Here is a 16115-nt window from a genome sequence, read left to right as displayed (position 1 = left end):
CGCTTTTTTATCGTGTGGTCCAGGCCGGAGTCCGGTCGGGCGATCGCGGCTCCTCGCCGCCCCTCCCGAGAAGCCGGGACCACAGGCGTGCGCCATCACGCCCGGCTGATGGTTTTAAATTTTAAAATTTAAATGTTTAGAGTAAAATGTTCTGTAGAGAAGTGGTCTTTCTCTGTTGCCCGGGCTGGTCCGGAACTCCTGGGCTCCGGCAGTCCTCCTGCCTTGGCCTCCCAAAGTGCGCTGGGGCCGGCCTGGGGGAACGCGCCCCTCCCCCGCGTGGCTGGCGGAGATGCCCGGGTGCATCTGGATGCGGTTGTTTGGGCCGAAGCGTTGGGCTCGGCGGAGGGCGGGAGGGGGGTTTCCCACCGAGGACGGCGTCCTCTCCTAGCGGATGACCAGGTAACTGGCCGCCTTCGGAAGCGCGACGCCCGCTTCGTGCCGGGCACCGTCCCCGGCGCCTTCCCCCGATCAGCATCCTCGCGCCGGGCAACCCTCACCAGCCGCGCCGACCCACCGGAGCAGGCTGGCGCTGAAACAACTGCTTCCCAAGGTCAGAGTCAGGGAGGGGCGCTGGGATGTCTGGGCAGTCGGGCGCCGCCAGCGAGAAGTCTTTCCTGATCGCCCACGCCCCTTTCTGCGTGATTTGGATGCCTGGCTGTGCCGTGAAGTCAGCACCCGAGGCGGGTGGGTTCTGCTCCCCATGCCTGCGGCTGAATGAGCTTTGCACGCCCACCGCCTGGCACCGCGTATTAGGTATGCTGAATTTTTGAATACTTTGTGTGCCATGCCCTCTGCTAGACGGCTCATCTAGCCAGGGACCATCGAGCAGTGTAGAAACGCCCAGAGTCGTTCAACTTTCGTCAGGGTAAAGACCTAACTGGGCATGGCCCGGTCTGTAAGTTATCCAGTTCTAACTGTATAAGAAACCAAAGCCCCTGTTATCTTTTACTACTATCATCAGACCTGAAGTGCGTCCAGAGATGAAGCCAGAAGAGGGAGAAATGGGGACTCCACTCTCAGAAAAAAGCAGAAATTAAAATGTGATTCCACGGGGAGCCTCCGGGGTGGAAACAAGAATTAGTCTTCTTAACTATCCTGTTGTTTTGTTATTTTATATATATTACTTTTATTTTCCCCCATAGTGATCAACAGCAAGATTCTTGAACTTCATGAAGGCCTGACTAGCTGCCCTCAGTTATGGCAAGAAGTCAGGGATGGGCGCCAAGGAAGCTACCAGGTGTCACGGTCCACACCCAAGCTTGGGGAAAAGCCTTTGAAATGGCCAAAGTGTTGGCAGCTGAGAGGAGTAAGGCAAAGCTTAAGGAGTGAGTCTCTGAGACCGTCAGCAGGAGGAAAGCAGAACCGAAGTCCCACAGGGATCTGATCCAGCAGCTTGGGGTTGAAGAGTAGAAATCCTCAAGTGTGCTTTCCATTAAAAAAAGACTCACAAAAGCAGCAGTATAGTGCGGGGATTAAGAGGTTAAACCCTGTAAATTAAAGAACTGCAAATCCCAGCTCTGCCAGTTTCCAGCTGTGAGAGCTCGAGTTCCTCTAAACCTAAGAGTATACTTCAAAAATACAAAGCAAGTGAGGAAGCAGAGAACCCAGTTCCTATGGCATTAAGTCCAGCATCATTTTCCTATTTTCCTACATGACCTGTGGATAACACAAGGAAGGAACCAGAGAAAAGCACTTTTGAAAACATCGTGATTCTGGTCTGCAATCCCATATCTGAAACCCTTGCAGCCATAAGTTTCAGAATTCAAATTTTTTAGAAAAGAAATTCAAATTTTAGCTGGGCACAGTGGCTCACGCCTATAATCCCAGCACTTTGGGAGGCTGAGGTGAGAGGACTGCCTGAGCCTGCAGGTTTGAGACCAACCTGGGCAACCTGGCGAGACTTCATGTCTATAATAATCACAAAAAAGAAATTAGCCAGGCACGTTGACTTCCAGCTACTTGGAAGGCTGAGGCGGAAGGATGGCCAGAGCCCAGCAGGTCGAGGCTGCAGTGGCCAGGAGCGTGCCACTGTTCTCCAGCCTGGGTGAGAGAATGAGACTCCAACTCGAAAAAAAAATTTTTGAATTTGTAATTAGAAACTTACAGTGCATATACAACATACATTAAGAAACTACCTGCACACCCACTGCAGAGCTGTTAAATCAAATGCACTAATATTCTGCAGTGAAACATAGAATTTTAAACATTAAGTGGGATAGTGCCTTACAAAGTTGAATGTTAGACATATTCCATAGACTTCTGATATATCCCCTGGAATGTGTTTAGTGTTAGGAATACCTATAATAAAAATAAATAGTAATGCAAAGTCAAAATTCATGGCCAAACATATTTATTAATTTTTTATTATAAACATTGTTTCTTTACCAAAAAAGCCTAGAATTTAAATATTTCCCATCCAAATACAAGTCTGTACACATTATTTACATCTTTCAAATAAAACATATTACAGATTTTCTGACGTTCAGTATCCGCTTTTAAAATAAAAATGATGAAGTAATCAAAATGTGATCAACTACTACAATGTACGTCATCCTGGTATAGCTTATAACACAGCGCCCGTGTTATATCGTAGGCAATTCTCCCCCTCCAGGCTACTTTAAGAGGGGGAGCAGCCGTCATCTCCAGGGGCAGGACCCCACCTTCATGCATTCACTTCCTTGTCTGCTAGTGTAAACGCTGCCCTTCTGCTTCCCCTACTTGGCACTGACAGGATTCCTCTGCCTTTACCTTCAGAAACGGTTTCTGATCAAACTTTAGAGTTCTCCTTTGTACTGGACTCTCTCTCAACTGAGATTTCATGACATTGTTCCCAGTGGTAATTTTAAGTAATAAACTTATGGGAAAAGTTCACAGAGAACAAAAATAAGTGTTCCCTTAAAATTAGTGCCCTCACCACCCTGGTTATGCATGTACAAAAATAACAAATACCATTTAGTGGTTGTAAAAAACTATTTTCCTTAAAAATAGTCATTTCTAAAGAACAATTTAAGGTAAGTGTTCTTAAAATGAAAATGCACTACTCTATTTTACAACCTAAACAAGTACTTCAGAAACATAAAACTTGTGCAAAATTCTAAGAAATGCCCACCTAGAATTTAATATTAATATATGAAGGAGAAATAAAATATTAAAAATTATAAATTTATATCACTAATAATCTGAGCTTAAGTGACATAATTTAAAGAAAGCTGTCAACCAAAACAAACCTATGCATAGATAATAAGTACTTCAGAATCTCTATTGAAAACCTGCAAGATCAGCCTAATTGCTTTGTTTTCGTGTTCATGTCCTGGTGTGTTCATGTGCATACCACCCACATGGGGGATGGGAGGGTGGGAAACGCAGCTGGAAAGGTCAGTGATTTTACTGTCTTTGAGAATTATAGTCCAAAGTTTTCTATTATGTAGTTTTATGTATATAAATATATGCCAAAAAAGAAACTTGCATTACATTTGCAAAAGTTTACTTTGCATTTTCTCTCTCTTATCAGTTCAGCTACAAGTGCCAGAAGTGTGCAGTTTTATAACTTCAAAATGAATTCTTCTCTGTAATTAGATTAGGAAAGCCTTAAAAATTCAAATCACCTGCAGTCAGAATTTTTGTTATATCCTTAAACTTTTCCATTAACTCCTGAGATAGGTTTTCCTCTAACCATTTATCACATCATACACAATGAAACTGACAGCTGAACAACAGTGGTTCCTACAGTAAATCTTAACATTATGACAAAACTCCTGATTTTAAGCTATTTTAGAGTAGTCCTGAAAGTGTAGATCTGTGTCTCTAAGAACTGGTATTTTTCCTACTATCTCAGATATGTTTAAAAATAAAATAGGTTTTCTTATTGATATGTACATTTCCAAATTATAAATATTCTAATCCCACATCTTTTCAAGAAACATTTAAAATGATGACACATTTTGTGATATGTAGGCTTAAAACTCAGCATAACTAATAATTGAAACTTATTCCAATTTCGTTGTACAATAATCTCTGGTCTTTAAAAAGGCAAATGGTTCATTAAGTGAAAACTTTTTTTTTTTTTTTGAGGATGGAGTCAGGCATGGTGACTCATGCCTGCAATCCCAGCACTTTCGGAGGCTGAGGTGGACAGACTGCTTGAGCCCAGGAGTTTGAGAGCAGCCCAGGCAGCACAGCGAAACTTCATCTCTATAAAAAAGTAAAAAAATTAGCTCAATGTGATGGTATGCATCTGTAGTCCCAGCTACTTGGGATGCTGAGGTGAAGGGATCCCCTGGGCCCAGCAGGTCAATGCTGCTGTGAGCTGTGATCATGCCACTGAATTCCAGCCTGGGCAACAGAGTGAGACCCCGCAATTGGGGGGGGTGGGGAAATGGAGGTAAAGGCTGTTGTTTCCTTAAACTACTAAACTACTATCTTAAATATTGGATCCTTTTGCATAGTATCCATTCAATCAAAACTATTCTAAAACTGAAAATTTTCAGGAAAAGGAACAAAAATAGAAAACATTCCAGAGAAAGACCTTAATTTTTTTTAATATTAATATATTTAACTGTAAGCTAATTAAGCTGAATATTGTATAAAAAGTAAAACCTACACATTCAAATGATACTGTCCACTTCAAAACAGTGAGATCAGAAAACGATTCCTTTATTCAATGATGCTACCAATGCTTAAAGCACTCTTTTCTGCAAATTCACAGCTTATGGCACATTCTTTTGAACCTCCCTAATGGTTCTGTTCTAAGAGATTCAAGTTAGGTTGGTGATTAAGACAGGTCAATTAATCTGCCAAAAAGTTTCTGGTGCAACTAAAATGAAGAAATTGGTTTTCCGTAGTTACAAACCAATTCTCATAGTATCTCTAGAAGAGTTCCAAGAACATGACACTTGTGCAGCACAGCTGGAATAAACTGGGCTCAGGGCTTCAAGGGAACCACTCTGAAGATCAACTCCCATTTGAATGTTAATAACATATTCATTGTAAAAGAAAGTTCTACAACTCATTATTTGTTATCTCACATATTCTACCATTTTGGTGGTTATCAAAACCTCTCTCAGAGAGAGTGTAGACAAAGGTATAAAAGAAATATTACTTTGCTCTTTTCCCGTAAGCAAGGAAAATACTAATACATAAAATGGAGTCTGGTGATTATATACTCAATATATAAATACACACATCATCTCTATTTCCTGATAAGAGATTGTAGTGTTTTATCCATCCTGATAAGCCAGGCAGTAACTCAGTCTGAGATATATTATACACTAAACATAATTTCTCCCATCTAATATGCTTTATGGTGAGCATTCAGAATTTACAAATGACTAATAGAGGGAAGGCAGAAAGAGACAGCAGTTTAAATTCTTCTATTTAAGGTAAGTTGGTCTCCAAAGCCTCTACCAGCTAATTAACACATTTGTTGTTTTAGTGCAGTCTAATGTCATGGGTTTTATGGGAAAGAGAATAATAAATCAAGTCAGCAAATGAAAGCCAGTAGCACCATCTACTGCTAACTAAAAGATTTTCACTCTTTCTGTTCATTTCTCTCCACCACCACTACTTCATTTAAAATAATTTCAAAAACTTGCTTTTTATCAATATTTAACCAAAGCACTGTGACAATAATACTAGGTTAACTTACTACTTTGTATTTTATGGGATGTTTTTATCAAAGGATAAGAAAGCCAGCTTCTGTTTTATAGAATGGGAAAAATAATTATCTTGGTTATTTATAAATTAAATAAAGAGATCTGAAAAGAAGCCAATAGACATTTATAAATAAACTTTGCAGCAAAAACCAAGCATTGATCTTTACATTTAAAAGGGCATCTTACTAATGCTCATGGGAATAAACCAAGTCCAATCAACTTTTTATTAGACAGACTCTTTCTCACATTATCTGATGTTTCCTTATTTGTAGTCATGTAACACCACATACAAGGCCGGGCCTCTCTCCTAAAGACCCTCTATACTCTGTTACCATATATACACATATACATCTTCAAAACATCTCCTTACTTCCCAATAACTGATTAAAGTACTCAGAGGCAGGCACCTGAGATTCTGGCACAGTGAAAACTGCCTCTTACCTACATACAGTGAGAAGGCAGGTCTTACCACTAAACATTAATTTATGGAGACATTTTTCCATTTATACAGTGTACTACTATCTAAAACTAAAAAAAGTAACAACTTCTCTCCACACTCAGCTATTACAATCTCTGTTACTCTCCTGATGTGAAGTCCAATGCAGAATGGAAGACTATGTGACTTCACTTTCATGCTCTAAGTAGCCAGGACTCAAAATGACTTGACACCAAATTTGTTTCTGAGTCAACCCATAATGGCCGATGTTATTTATTTGGATAATAAAAGTAATTGGTTTTAAATCAACTAGCTCTCACTGCGGTCTATAAACAAGCTTTACCAATAAACGTCCAATAGATTTACCTCTGCCAAGCTCTCCTGTTACTTCTACTGTTGGTACTTAGGGATAATTGCTAGAAATGAAGAAAAAGGCAGTTCCTAGTGATAACTGTAATGGCATTAATCACTGCTCTATCTGTCAATGGCAAAACCAAATTCATTTGAGTTTATATTGTTTCCTACTGTGTTTCTAATCTATACAATTTCAGAGCAAGCGTTTCTATTCCACAAAGAAAAAGGTTTATGTTTCAACTAAAAGAAAGATATATATTTCTAAATGAATAAAGCAGATTTGCCAGAAATAACAAAATTAAAACTGGATGTCTAAAACAGATATTTCTCAAGAATAAAACTGAAGTGAAAAAATTAACATTTATTTTAGAAACTAAAATTCTGAACTTGTAACTTATGGCAATAATTCACTAGAAAGTCATGGCTAATAAAATTTAAAAGTTAATAATGAATTAGCATTTTCATTGTCTGATATCACTGCAAAGAAAAACATTTCCTATCACAGTGGAAAAATCAGAAGTCAGAATACTTCAAATTGGGCCTATAATAAGCAAAGAAGTTACTGTATCATTTTTAAATGATAGGCAAACACCAGCTCCATTCACTGAATGGAAAAGCTAAAAAGTGACCAATTTCCCCCACACAGTCCTCAAATTCCATGTTTAATGGCTGTACCTAAAATTATTAATTTATTAACTTCTCATGGAAGTTGATTCCTAAAAGGAAGTCTCTAAGACTTTGTTTATACATAATTGATTAAAATCTTCATGCCATTCTATTCAAGGGTTTTAAGAAAGGATGTTCTAGAACTTGACTCCCCATATTTAATCCCACCCCTAACTTCCCATACAAACCAACACCCTCCCAATCAAACACACACTCCTCTCCCCCCTCCTCTTCAAAGTAGAAGGGAATTCTGCAGACTTATGGCTCATTTGGCAATTGCTAAGAAACCTCACAGTTCAGCATCACCTCTGAAGATGGCAATCCTATATATAACCTGAATTTTACACCTACAGTGCAGTTAACATGTAGAAAGATGCCAAATGCAATACGTATTGCATTTCAACATCCTCAAGTTTCAATATCACAGATACCAAGAGATGGAAAAAGACCTGCTTGTAGAACTTTAAGCATTTGTTGAACAGAATATATTATTGTCCATATAAAAAATGATTAAGAAATATTAATTTTTTATGTTCTACATGCACACCTTTACAGATTGTGTTTCTTCAAATTAGTAAAGGTTGGAGATCACCAATTTAGGTAAACTATGGCTTTTGTCTAAGATATTTTACAACATGCACCAGTAAGTGCCCTGGGTAGTAATCCTAATATTGTTTCAAGCCCTGTTCAGTTCTATATCTGTGCTTTGCACCTCAGAAGTGAGACTGCCAAGGCACTTAAAAACATAAGTCTTTTGGGGACTTTAAAAATGGGCCACAATTTACACAACACAGAATCCCATCCATTAGTAGTTCAATCAATAAGCATTTTCTTTCAGCATACAATATTATAAAAAACTCCAAAACCAAGTTAAAAAAACAGCCTATGCCAATAAGACAAAATGTACTCCTATCAAATGTACAGAGAATGGTTCTTGGCTTCCCCTAGCAATAGAATATGGTTTCATATATTCAGAATAAAGTAAATGGAATCAAAACAAGCCCCCCAAAACCTAAGGCAAAAACAATCCAGATCAAAACAAAATACAAGAGAAACTCAAATACTCTCCACACTGCTTCACTGGAGGAAAAATGTGCATAGCTCTGAATCCTTTTATCTGTCTTTTGAGGTGAGTTTTTCAATCAGTTCCTGGAGTGGTGCAAGTTCTCTTCTATCAATAAGGTTGAATTCCTATGCACGATGAAGAAAGGCAAAAGAAATAGTAAAAATATATTATTTAAATCTCATTCTAAAGCAGACTACCATTAACATCTGTTGGAAACTGGCTTTTGAAGTAAATAAAAGTAAATTTGATTTCTTTTTTCTCTATTCACTAAGTCTGTGTCTTAGGCAAATCACTTAAGTATTTTTAAAGTTTTTACATCTATAACATTAGGACAAATCCCTCTACCACATAAAATTATTGTGGAGAATAAATGTGATATTGGATGTTAACTATTTTATGTAATGCCTGGCATAAAGTAACACTCGATGAAAAGGAATTGCTACTTCCTGTTGAAATGAGTAACCTGGGTACCATTTAAATACAGTCAACTACATAGGGACCAAAGAAACTAGTATTTCAGGCAAACATGAGTATTATATGAAAAGTAAGCCAGGCACAGTGGCTCACACCTATAATCCCAGCACTTTGGAAGGGAGAGGTGAGAGGACTGCCTGAGTCTAGGGATTCGAGACTAGCCTGGGCAACTTGGCAAGACCTTGTCTCTATAATAAATCAAAAAGTAAGCCACGTGTGGTGGTGTGTACTTGTGGTTCCAACTATTTGCAAGGCTGAGGCGGAAGGATCACCTGAGCCCAGCAGGTCAAGGCTGTGGTGGCCGTGAGCATGCCACTGCACTCTAGCCTAGGCAACTAGGCAACAGAGTGAGACTCCAACTTTAAAAAAAAAACAAAAGAGTAATGGCCTCGTTATAAACTAATACATCTGTAGGTTATCATAAGATATAGTATGAGGATAACACAAATAAGGTAGAGTCCACAAGTCATAAATTAAGAACACACAAAAAAGCCTGAATTTAATCTGCTTCTTTAGAAGTTTAACCACTGTCATTCCAAAGTTCACTTTTGAATAGATTTCCCCTGAACTACAAATTACAAAGCTAATAAACAGAGACCGTCTAATTTTCTGCCATGGTGAGGGATTCTCAGATCCCAACTTAATTCATTAGCATCCATCATGTGCCAAGCCCTGTATACAGTAAATACTGGGGAGAAGCATTAGGGAGCATTTGATAGCAGGCCCCCTAAGATTTGTAGGTCGGCCAGGCTCAGTGGCTCAGCCTGTAATCCCAGCACTTTGGGAGGCCAATATGAGTGGACTGTCTGAGCCAGGGGGATTATGACCAATCCAGACAACTTGGCGAGACCTCATCTCTACAATAAATCAAAAATTAGCCGGGCATGGTAGCACACACCTGTAGTGCTGGCTACTTAGAAGGCTGAGGTGGAAGGATCACTGGAGCCCAGCAGGTCAACACCGGGGTGGCCATGAGTGTGCCATGGCACTCCAGCCTGGAGGACAGAGTGAGACTCCCAACTCCAAAAAAAAAAATATTTAGGGTCTGGGTCAAGAACACAAATGGATGCATAGCATATATCAAATTATTAAATTTTACATTAAGCTAATAGGTTGTTAAATAAAACATTTTGTATCCTTCTACCTTGACAAATATTCCTTCACAATAACCAGGAAGGCAGATTACACCCAGAATTCTCAAGACTCCTCAGGATTCTGCATTGCAAAGTAGTGACATGAGAAGAGCCAGTCTCAGGGCCCTGGCCCTCAACAAATCTCACGCTTAGCCAACCCCATACATCCTACACATTGAGTCTTCAGGCATGTAAATGTGGAAAACAAGCATGGCTGGCATGTATGGGTAATGTCCCCATGCCGTCACAAACAGCGGTCATCTGGCTATCCCTCAGGCCTAAAGGTACGCAAACCAAAGATGGGACCTGCCCTTGAAAGAATGAACCCCAGAAAAAGATCTATGGAAACCCCAGCAATGGACTTGGGACCATGTGGGCAGGGAGTTCTTGGGTCTCAGGTACCAAAGCACACACCCAAAGGGCTCTAGCCAGAATGTTCTTAGCCCTATGTATCCCTCCCTGCAGGAAGGAGTGTAGCTAGAGAAAGGCCAGAGAAGGAATCTCTGAACTATGGGGCCCAGGACAGGTGCCCCTTTGCACAAAGGGTGAAACCGGATATCTAACAAACCTGCCTTTAAGGAGCTCACAGTGTCCCGAGATGTAAATAAGATCAGACTTGCTGAATGCTGTGTATCGAACCTGCACTATTTGCTAGAAGTTGAAAAAACATAGTATACTTTAAGATCACAGAGTAAAGTAAAACCAACCCTTCTGGAGGGATAGTATACTCTCTTGTGCCCAAAGTTCGAGGCTATAGTGAGCTATCATCGAGGGAGGGAGGGCAGGCCAGTCATTATAGAAAATGTAGACATAAATACAGACTAGGGAGACATGGCAAATTCTATCCTGAAAGTATGGATGTTGTATTCATCTTGGAACTATGAAGATAAATGCTTACACTAAGCACCAAAGGCCTCCTAATCCAACTCACCTGGACAAAAAAAATAAAGTGCTTGAAAGATGTGTTGAGATGTGCTTCCTCCTGAAGCTGGATCACAGGGTCAAAATGCTGATGATAAATGTGAGCATAAACCCTAAAGAGACGTTTGAGTATAGTTTTTGCCACAGACATGAAATTCCTCGGGAACGGGACACCTAATAAAGAGATTGGAAAAAACCCTCTATTAACAAGAGATGAGAAAGAACAAGGCGATATAAATTTGTCACCAAATGGCAACATAAATTCCCAAAACAAGGTTGAAAAGAAATAGTATTTACAAATTACTACTTTACCATACTCTTTATACCTTTCAGAAGTTCCCAAGATATCATATCATTTTCAAAGTTCCCTTTGAAAATAAACTTCAACGTTTTATGGAATAAGACCTGGTCTTCATTACAGCACCTGATGCCTCTACATACCAATACCATACTAAAAGAACACAAACACCTAAGTTGGTAGTGAAGCTAAAACCTACACTCAGATCCTCAGCTATCTTGACATTAAGTGAATACAAATAATGCTTGTATATGCACAAATAATGCAGTATACACTCTTGTATAACTGTTGGCAGGAATATACTGGTGTGGCCATTATGAAAAACAGTATGGTGGTTCCTAAAGAATTAAAAATAGAACTAGCATGTGACTCAGCAATCCCTCTTCTGAGTATATATGCAAAGGAAATGAAATCACCAAATCATAAAGACATCTGTATGCTAATGTTTATGGCAGCATTATTCACAATAGCCAAGATTAGGAAACAACCTAGGTATCTATTGATGAATAAAAGAATAAACTAAAAATTTTTTTTTTTTTTGAGTTGGAGTCTCACTCTGTTGCCCAGACTGGAGTACAGTGGCATGCTCCCAGCCACCGCAGCCTTGACCTGCTGGGCTCCGGCGATCCTTCTGTCTCAGCCTTCCAAGTAGCTGGAACTACAGGCACGCGCTACCACGCCCAGCTAATTTTTTGATTTATTGTAGACATGAGGTCTCGCCAAGTTACCCAGGTGGGTCTTGAACCCGCAGGCTCAGGCAATCCGCTCACCTCAGCCTCCCAAAGCGCGGGATTATAGGCTGAGCCACCGAGCCCAGCTAAACTGAAATATTATTCAGGCTTACGAAGGAGTTCCTACCATTTCCCACAACACAGATAGACCTGGAGTGTATTATGCTAAGTGAAATAAGCCAGACACAAAAAGAAAAATACTTCACAACCTCACTTGCATGTGGGATCTTTAAAAAAAAAGGACGGGTACAGTGGCTCATGCCTATAATCTCAGGACTTTGGGAGGCCAAGGTGAGAGGGTTGTCTGAACCCATGGGTTCGAGACCAGCCTGGCAACTTGGTGAGATCTCATCTCTACAATAAATAAAACAATTAGCTAGGCATGGTGGCACATGCCTGTAATTCCAGCTACTTGGAAGGCTGAGGCAAAAGGATCACCTGAGCTGGACAAGGCTGCGGGGGCCATAAGCATGCCACTGCACTCCAGCCTGAACGACAAAGTGAGACTCCAACTCAAAAAAAAAGGTCAAATATATAGAAACAGAGACTAAAACAGTTGTTACCAGGGGGCAGGGTAGGGGAAGGGAGAGATGCAGGTAAAAGAATGGATAGAAAGCAGCACATATGTAGGATGAGCAAGTCTGAAGAGCTAAGGTATAACATAGGACTAGTGTTAAGAATGGTGTATTTCGGAACTTTGCTGTCTGAGTAGATCATGGCTGCTCGTTTCACTATAATAACCATTTTACTACTGGTTCAATGCAATTCCATTGTCTACTGCCTATTTAGAAGTAACTACAGGTCACAATCAAACATAAGAAAAAACAAAGTAAAAGGACATTCTACAAAATAATGTGTACTCTTCAAAAACATCAATGTCACGAAAAGCTAAAAAAGACTAAGGTACAAAGAAAGCTAAAGGGACACGAGAATTGAATGAAAACAAATATGAAAGTTTTCTTCTGCTATAAAGCACATTACTGAGAAAACCTAAATAAGATCTATAGATTAGAACAGTACTGCACAAGTGTTAATCTCCTGATTGACAGTTGCTCTGTGATTTTCTAAGAAAATACACATTAAGTTACTTATGGGTAAAAAGGCATCATATATGCCACTTACTCTCAAGTTTATTTTCAAAGTTCAGGAAAAAGAATGAATGAGAGAATGAATGAATGAATGAGTGGGTGCATGAGAGAAAGAAAAAGACAAAGGGAAGGAAGGGAGGGAGGAGGAGAGGGAGGAGAGAGGAGGGAGGAGGGAGAGAGGGAGAGAGAGGGATAGAGAGGGAGAGAGAGGGGGAGAGAGGGGGAGGGGGGGAGAGAGAGGGAGGGATGGAGAGGGAGGGAGAGGAAGAGGAGGGAGGCAAGGATGTTAACAACTAAGAATCAGAATGAAGGGTCTGTGTGATTTCTTTGTATAATTCTTGCAAATTTTCTAAAAGTCTGAAACTGGGTCAAAATTGAAAGCTAGAAATATATTATGAGAGATAAGAGATAAGATGGAAGCACTGATCCAAAATCCTTAGAATATGAGAGGGGATCCCCAAAACACAGGAATTATTTTTGGAGGGCAGACTGCTTGTAGTAAACTCATAATTTGTTCCTCAAGATCAAAGGGCCAACCAAAATTTTAACTGGAAGTTTTGAGAAAGTTGTGTCATGGTTTCCAGAAGAAATACCGTGAATTGTAGCACAAGAGTGACTGGTTCTTCTACCATGACAACACACCTGCCTATGCTATGTTGAGTGTTCGGTCTAGTTTTGGATAATAAACAGTATGACCCCCATGTCCCACCCTCCCTATTCACCTGACCTCATCCAGAGAGACTGTTTTTTGTTTCCCTGTTTAAAAAAAAAAGGGGAGCCGGGCTCGGTGGCTCAGTCTGTAATCCCAGCGCTTTGGGAGGCTGAGGTGAGTGGATTGCCTGAGCCTGCAGGTTCGAGACCTGCCTGGGCAACTTGGCGAGCCCTCATCTCTACAATAAATAAAAAATTAGCTGGGTGTGGCAGCGCGCGCCTGTAGTTCCAGCTACTTGGAAGACTGAGGCAGAAGGATCGCCGGAGCCCAGCAGGTCAAGGCTGCGGTGGCAGGGAGCAGCCACTGCACTCCAGTCTGGGCAACAGGGTGAGACTCCAACTCAAAAAAAAAGGGTAACATTTTGCTGATGTTGAAGAGCCGAAACAAAAAGGCAGAAGCAATAAAAGCATCAAAATTGACAAGTTCAAAAACTGTTTTGAGCAGTGGAAAAGGTATCTCGATAGACGTATTGCATCAGAGGACTTTAAAGGTGGCAGAAATTTAAACACATAAGAATAAATACACAATTTTTTATAAATAAATTCCAGATTTTTCAGTCCTCCTCTTGTATATATAAGTAATGCAGTTTTGAAAAATAGTTCTTTTATTACAAAGAGCTAAAAGCCCCCAAGGGGTTAACGTAGCCGATACTCCATAATATCAACTACTTATGCTGTCTTCTCTACTACACTATACTTTCTTCAAAAAAAAGCATAAAATGTCAAATGAGCAAATTCTTAATTTTTTTTTTTTTTCCAGAAAATCAGTTGTAGGAAGTTTGAGAAGGCAAACAAAAAAAAAAAAAATTGACCTCTCTAGATGTTAGCAATTTCCACTTGATAGAGCTGCCCCTAAAAGTAAATGTAAAAAAACAAAAGTCATTCAGTCATTAAGGGGTCAACCCCTCAAATCTTGTTTTCTTCTCATACAGCTTGACTTCAGAATCTGTAGGTTTCACATTGTAGGTCATAAATCCAAACTTCTTTTTTTGTCACAAATACATCACTGTATAAAGCTAGATACACACCATATAAACTTTCCCTGAATAAGAAATGGGTATAAGCCAGGCTTGGTGGCTCAGCCTGTAATCCCACGCCTTTGGGAGGCTGAGGTGAGTGGATTGCCTGAGCCTTCGGGTTTGAGACCTGCCTGGGCAGTGAGACCTCATCTCTACAATAAATCAAAAAATCAGCCTGGAGTAGTAGCGCACACCTGTAATTCCGGCTACTCGGAAGGCTGAGGCGGAAGAATCGCCGGAGCCCAGCAGGTCGAGGCTGCAGTGGCCGGGAGCGGCCACTGCACTCCAGTCTGGATGACCGAGTGAGACCCCAACTCAAAAAAAAAAGAAATGGGTATGACTGTGACAGATACAATTAGCTGCCTACCCAATATCCAAACTCATTTTTCTATAACATAAGCCAGATTTTATTACCACCCTAGATATACTGATTTTATAGTTTAAAATTAAAGGAAGGTTTACCTGAATGTTCATGATAAATATGGTGTGAAAACTATAGGACACCTTTCAGTACATAAGATTAGAAATTTATGACAGGTATGGTAATCTAGAACAGTTCCTAGAATAAGACTCTATCTAGAACTTCCTACAGAAAGGGCTTCTTAAGTATCAGGGAAATAAGTTTATTATAATTATGACTTAACAATAGTCATAATTATTTTTTTAAGTACTAAAAAAAAAAACTCTCTTTGTGTGGAATTAAACTCAGTAATATTTTAATCTGGAATATCACCAAAAACTTAACAAAAAAAAATAACTCCCTTAAGTAAAGAGAAGCAGATCATTTATTTACTAATAAACCTAGTCTTTTAACTAAGATACATTTAAACACACAAAGTTAAAGGGCAAAAACTCAATTCACACAGGATAGCTTACCTATTTAATTCTGGGTTAACAAACTTTTGTCCCAATTTTTGGGAGTTGAATGACATACGTATCAACACTGATCTAGAGTTCTCTCCAACTAGACAGAGTGGGAGGAGCAAGGACATTTTTAGAAACATATAAAAGATAATTCAAGATGGATCCCAATTACATAAAATAATTGTACCGATTTTTGATGGAAATAATGTCTCATCATCCAACTGGTCCTGAACCCAAGTCATCAGGTAATCAATATACTTTGGCGCAGAGCACTTAATAGGCTTCTTTATGTTTGTTCCATCTGCCCAATGATATTCATATCTGCATTGGAAAGATAAAAAGTACACAAAATATCAGCATATACCTAGATCATTTTTTTACATTATATATGTATTATGAATGCATACACAGGCACGTTTTAAACAATGTGCTCCATCAAATAAAGATGCATTTTAAATTGCCAGAGGACCATTTTGCATTTATCATAATCTAAACTAAGCAGATCCTATCTGTTTTGTGTTTCTACACTCTCTTCACATATCTCAATTTTTGTTTTGCTTTTTTTTTTTTTGAGTTAGAGTCTTACTCTGCTGCCCAGGCACAATCACGACCACCTCAGCCTCAACCTGCTGGGCTCAGGTGATCCTTCCATCTCAGCCTTCCAAGTAGCAGGAACTACAGGTGCATGCTACCACATCCAGCT

At 39.7% G+C, this 16115-nt stretch overlaps 1 protein-coding gene across 1 annotated transcript in view; it reads right to left on the bottom strand.

Annotated features, from left to right (window-relative positions):
• DCK (deoxycytidine kinase) overlaps positions 1–16115 on the bottom strand; it is a 60306-nt gene that overhangs the window by 31889 nt on the left and 12302 nt on the right. The window contains exon 3 of the mRNA XM_021715110.1: positions 15600–15733. Within this exon, the coding sequence (XP_021570785.1) occupies positions 15600–15733 (134 nt within the window). The remainder of the gene's footprint in view (positions 1–15599; positions 15734–16115) is intronic.

This window comes from Carlito syrichta, unplaced genomic scaffold (assembly GCF_000164805.1).
Source record: "Carlito syrichta isolate Samal-C Ts95f unplaced genomic scaffold, Tarsius_syrichta-2.0.1 Scaffold306677, whole genome shotgun sequence".
Taxonomy (NCBI): domain Eukaryota; kingdom Metazoa; phylum Chordata; class Mammalia; order Primates; family Tarsiidae; genus Carlito; species Carlito syrichta.
Note: the sequence above shows the minus strand (reverse complement) of the source record. Positions and strands in the feature narration are given on the sequence as shown.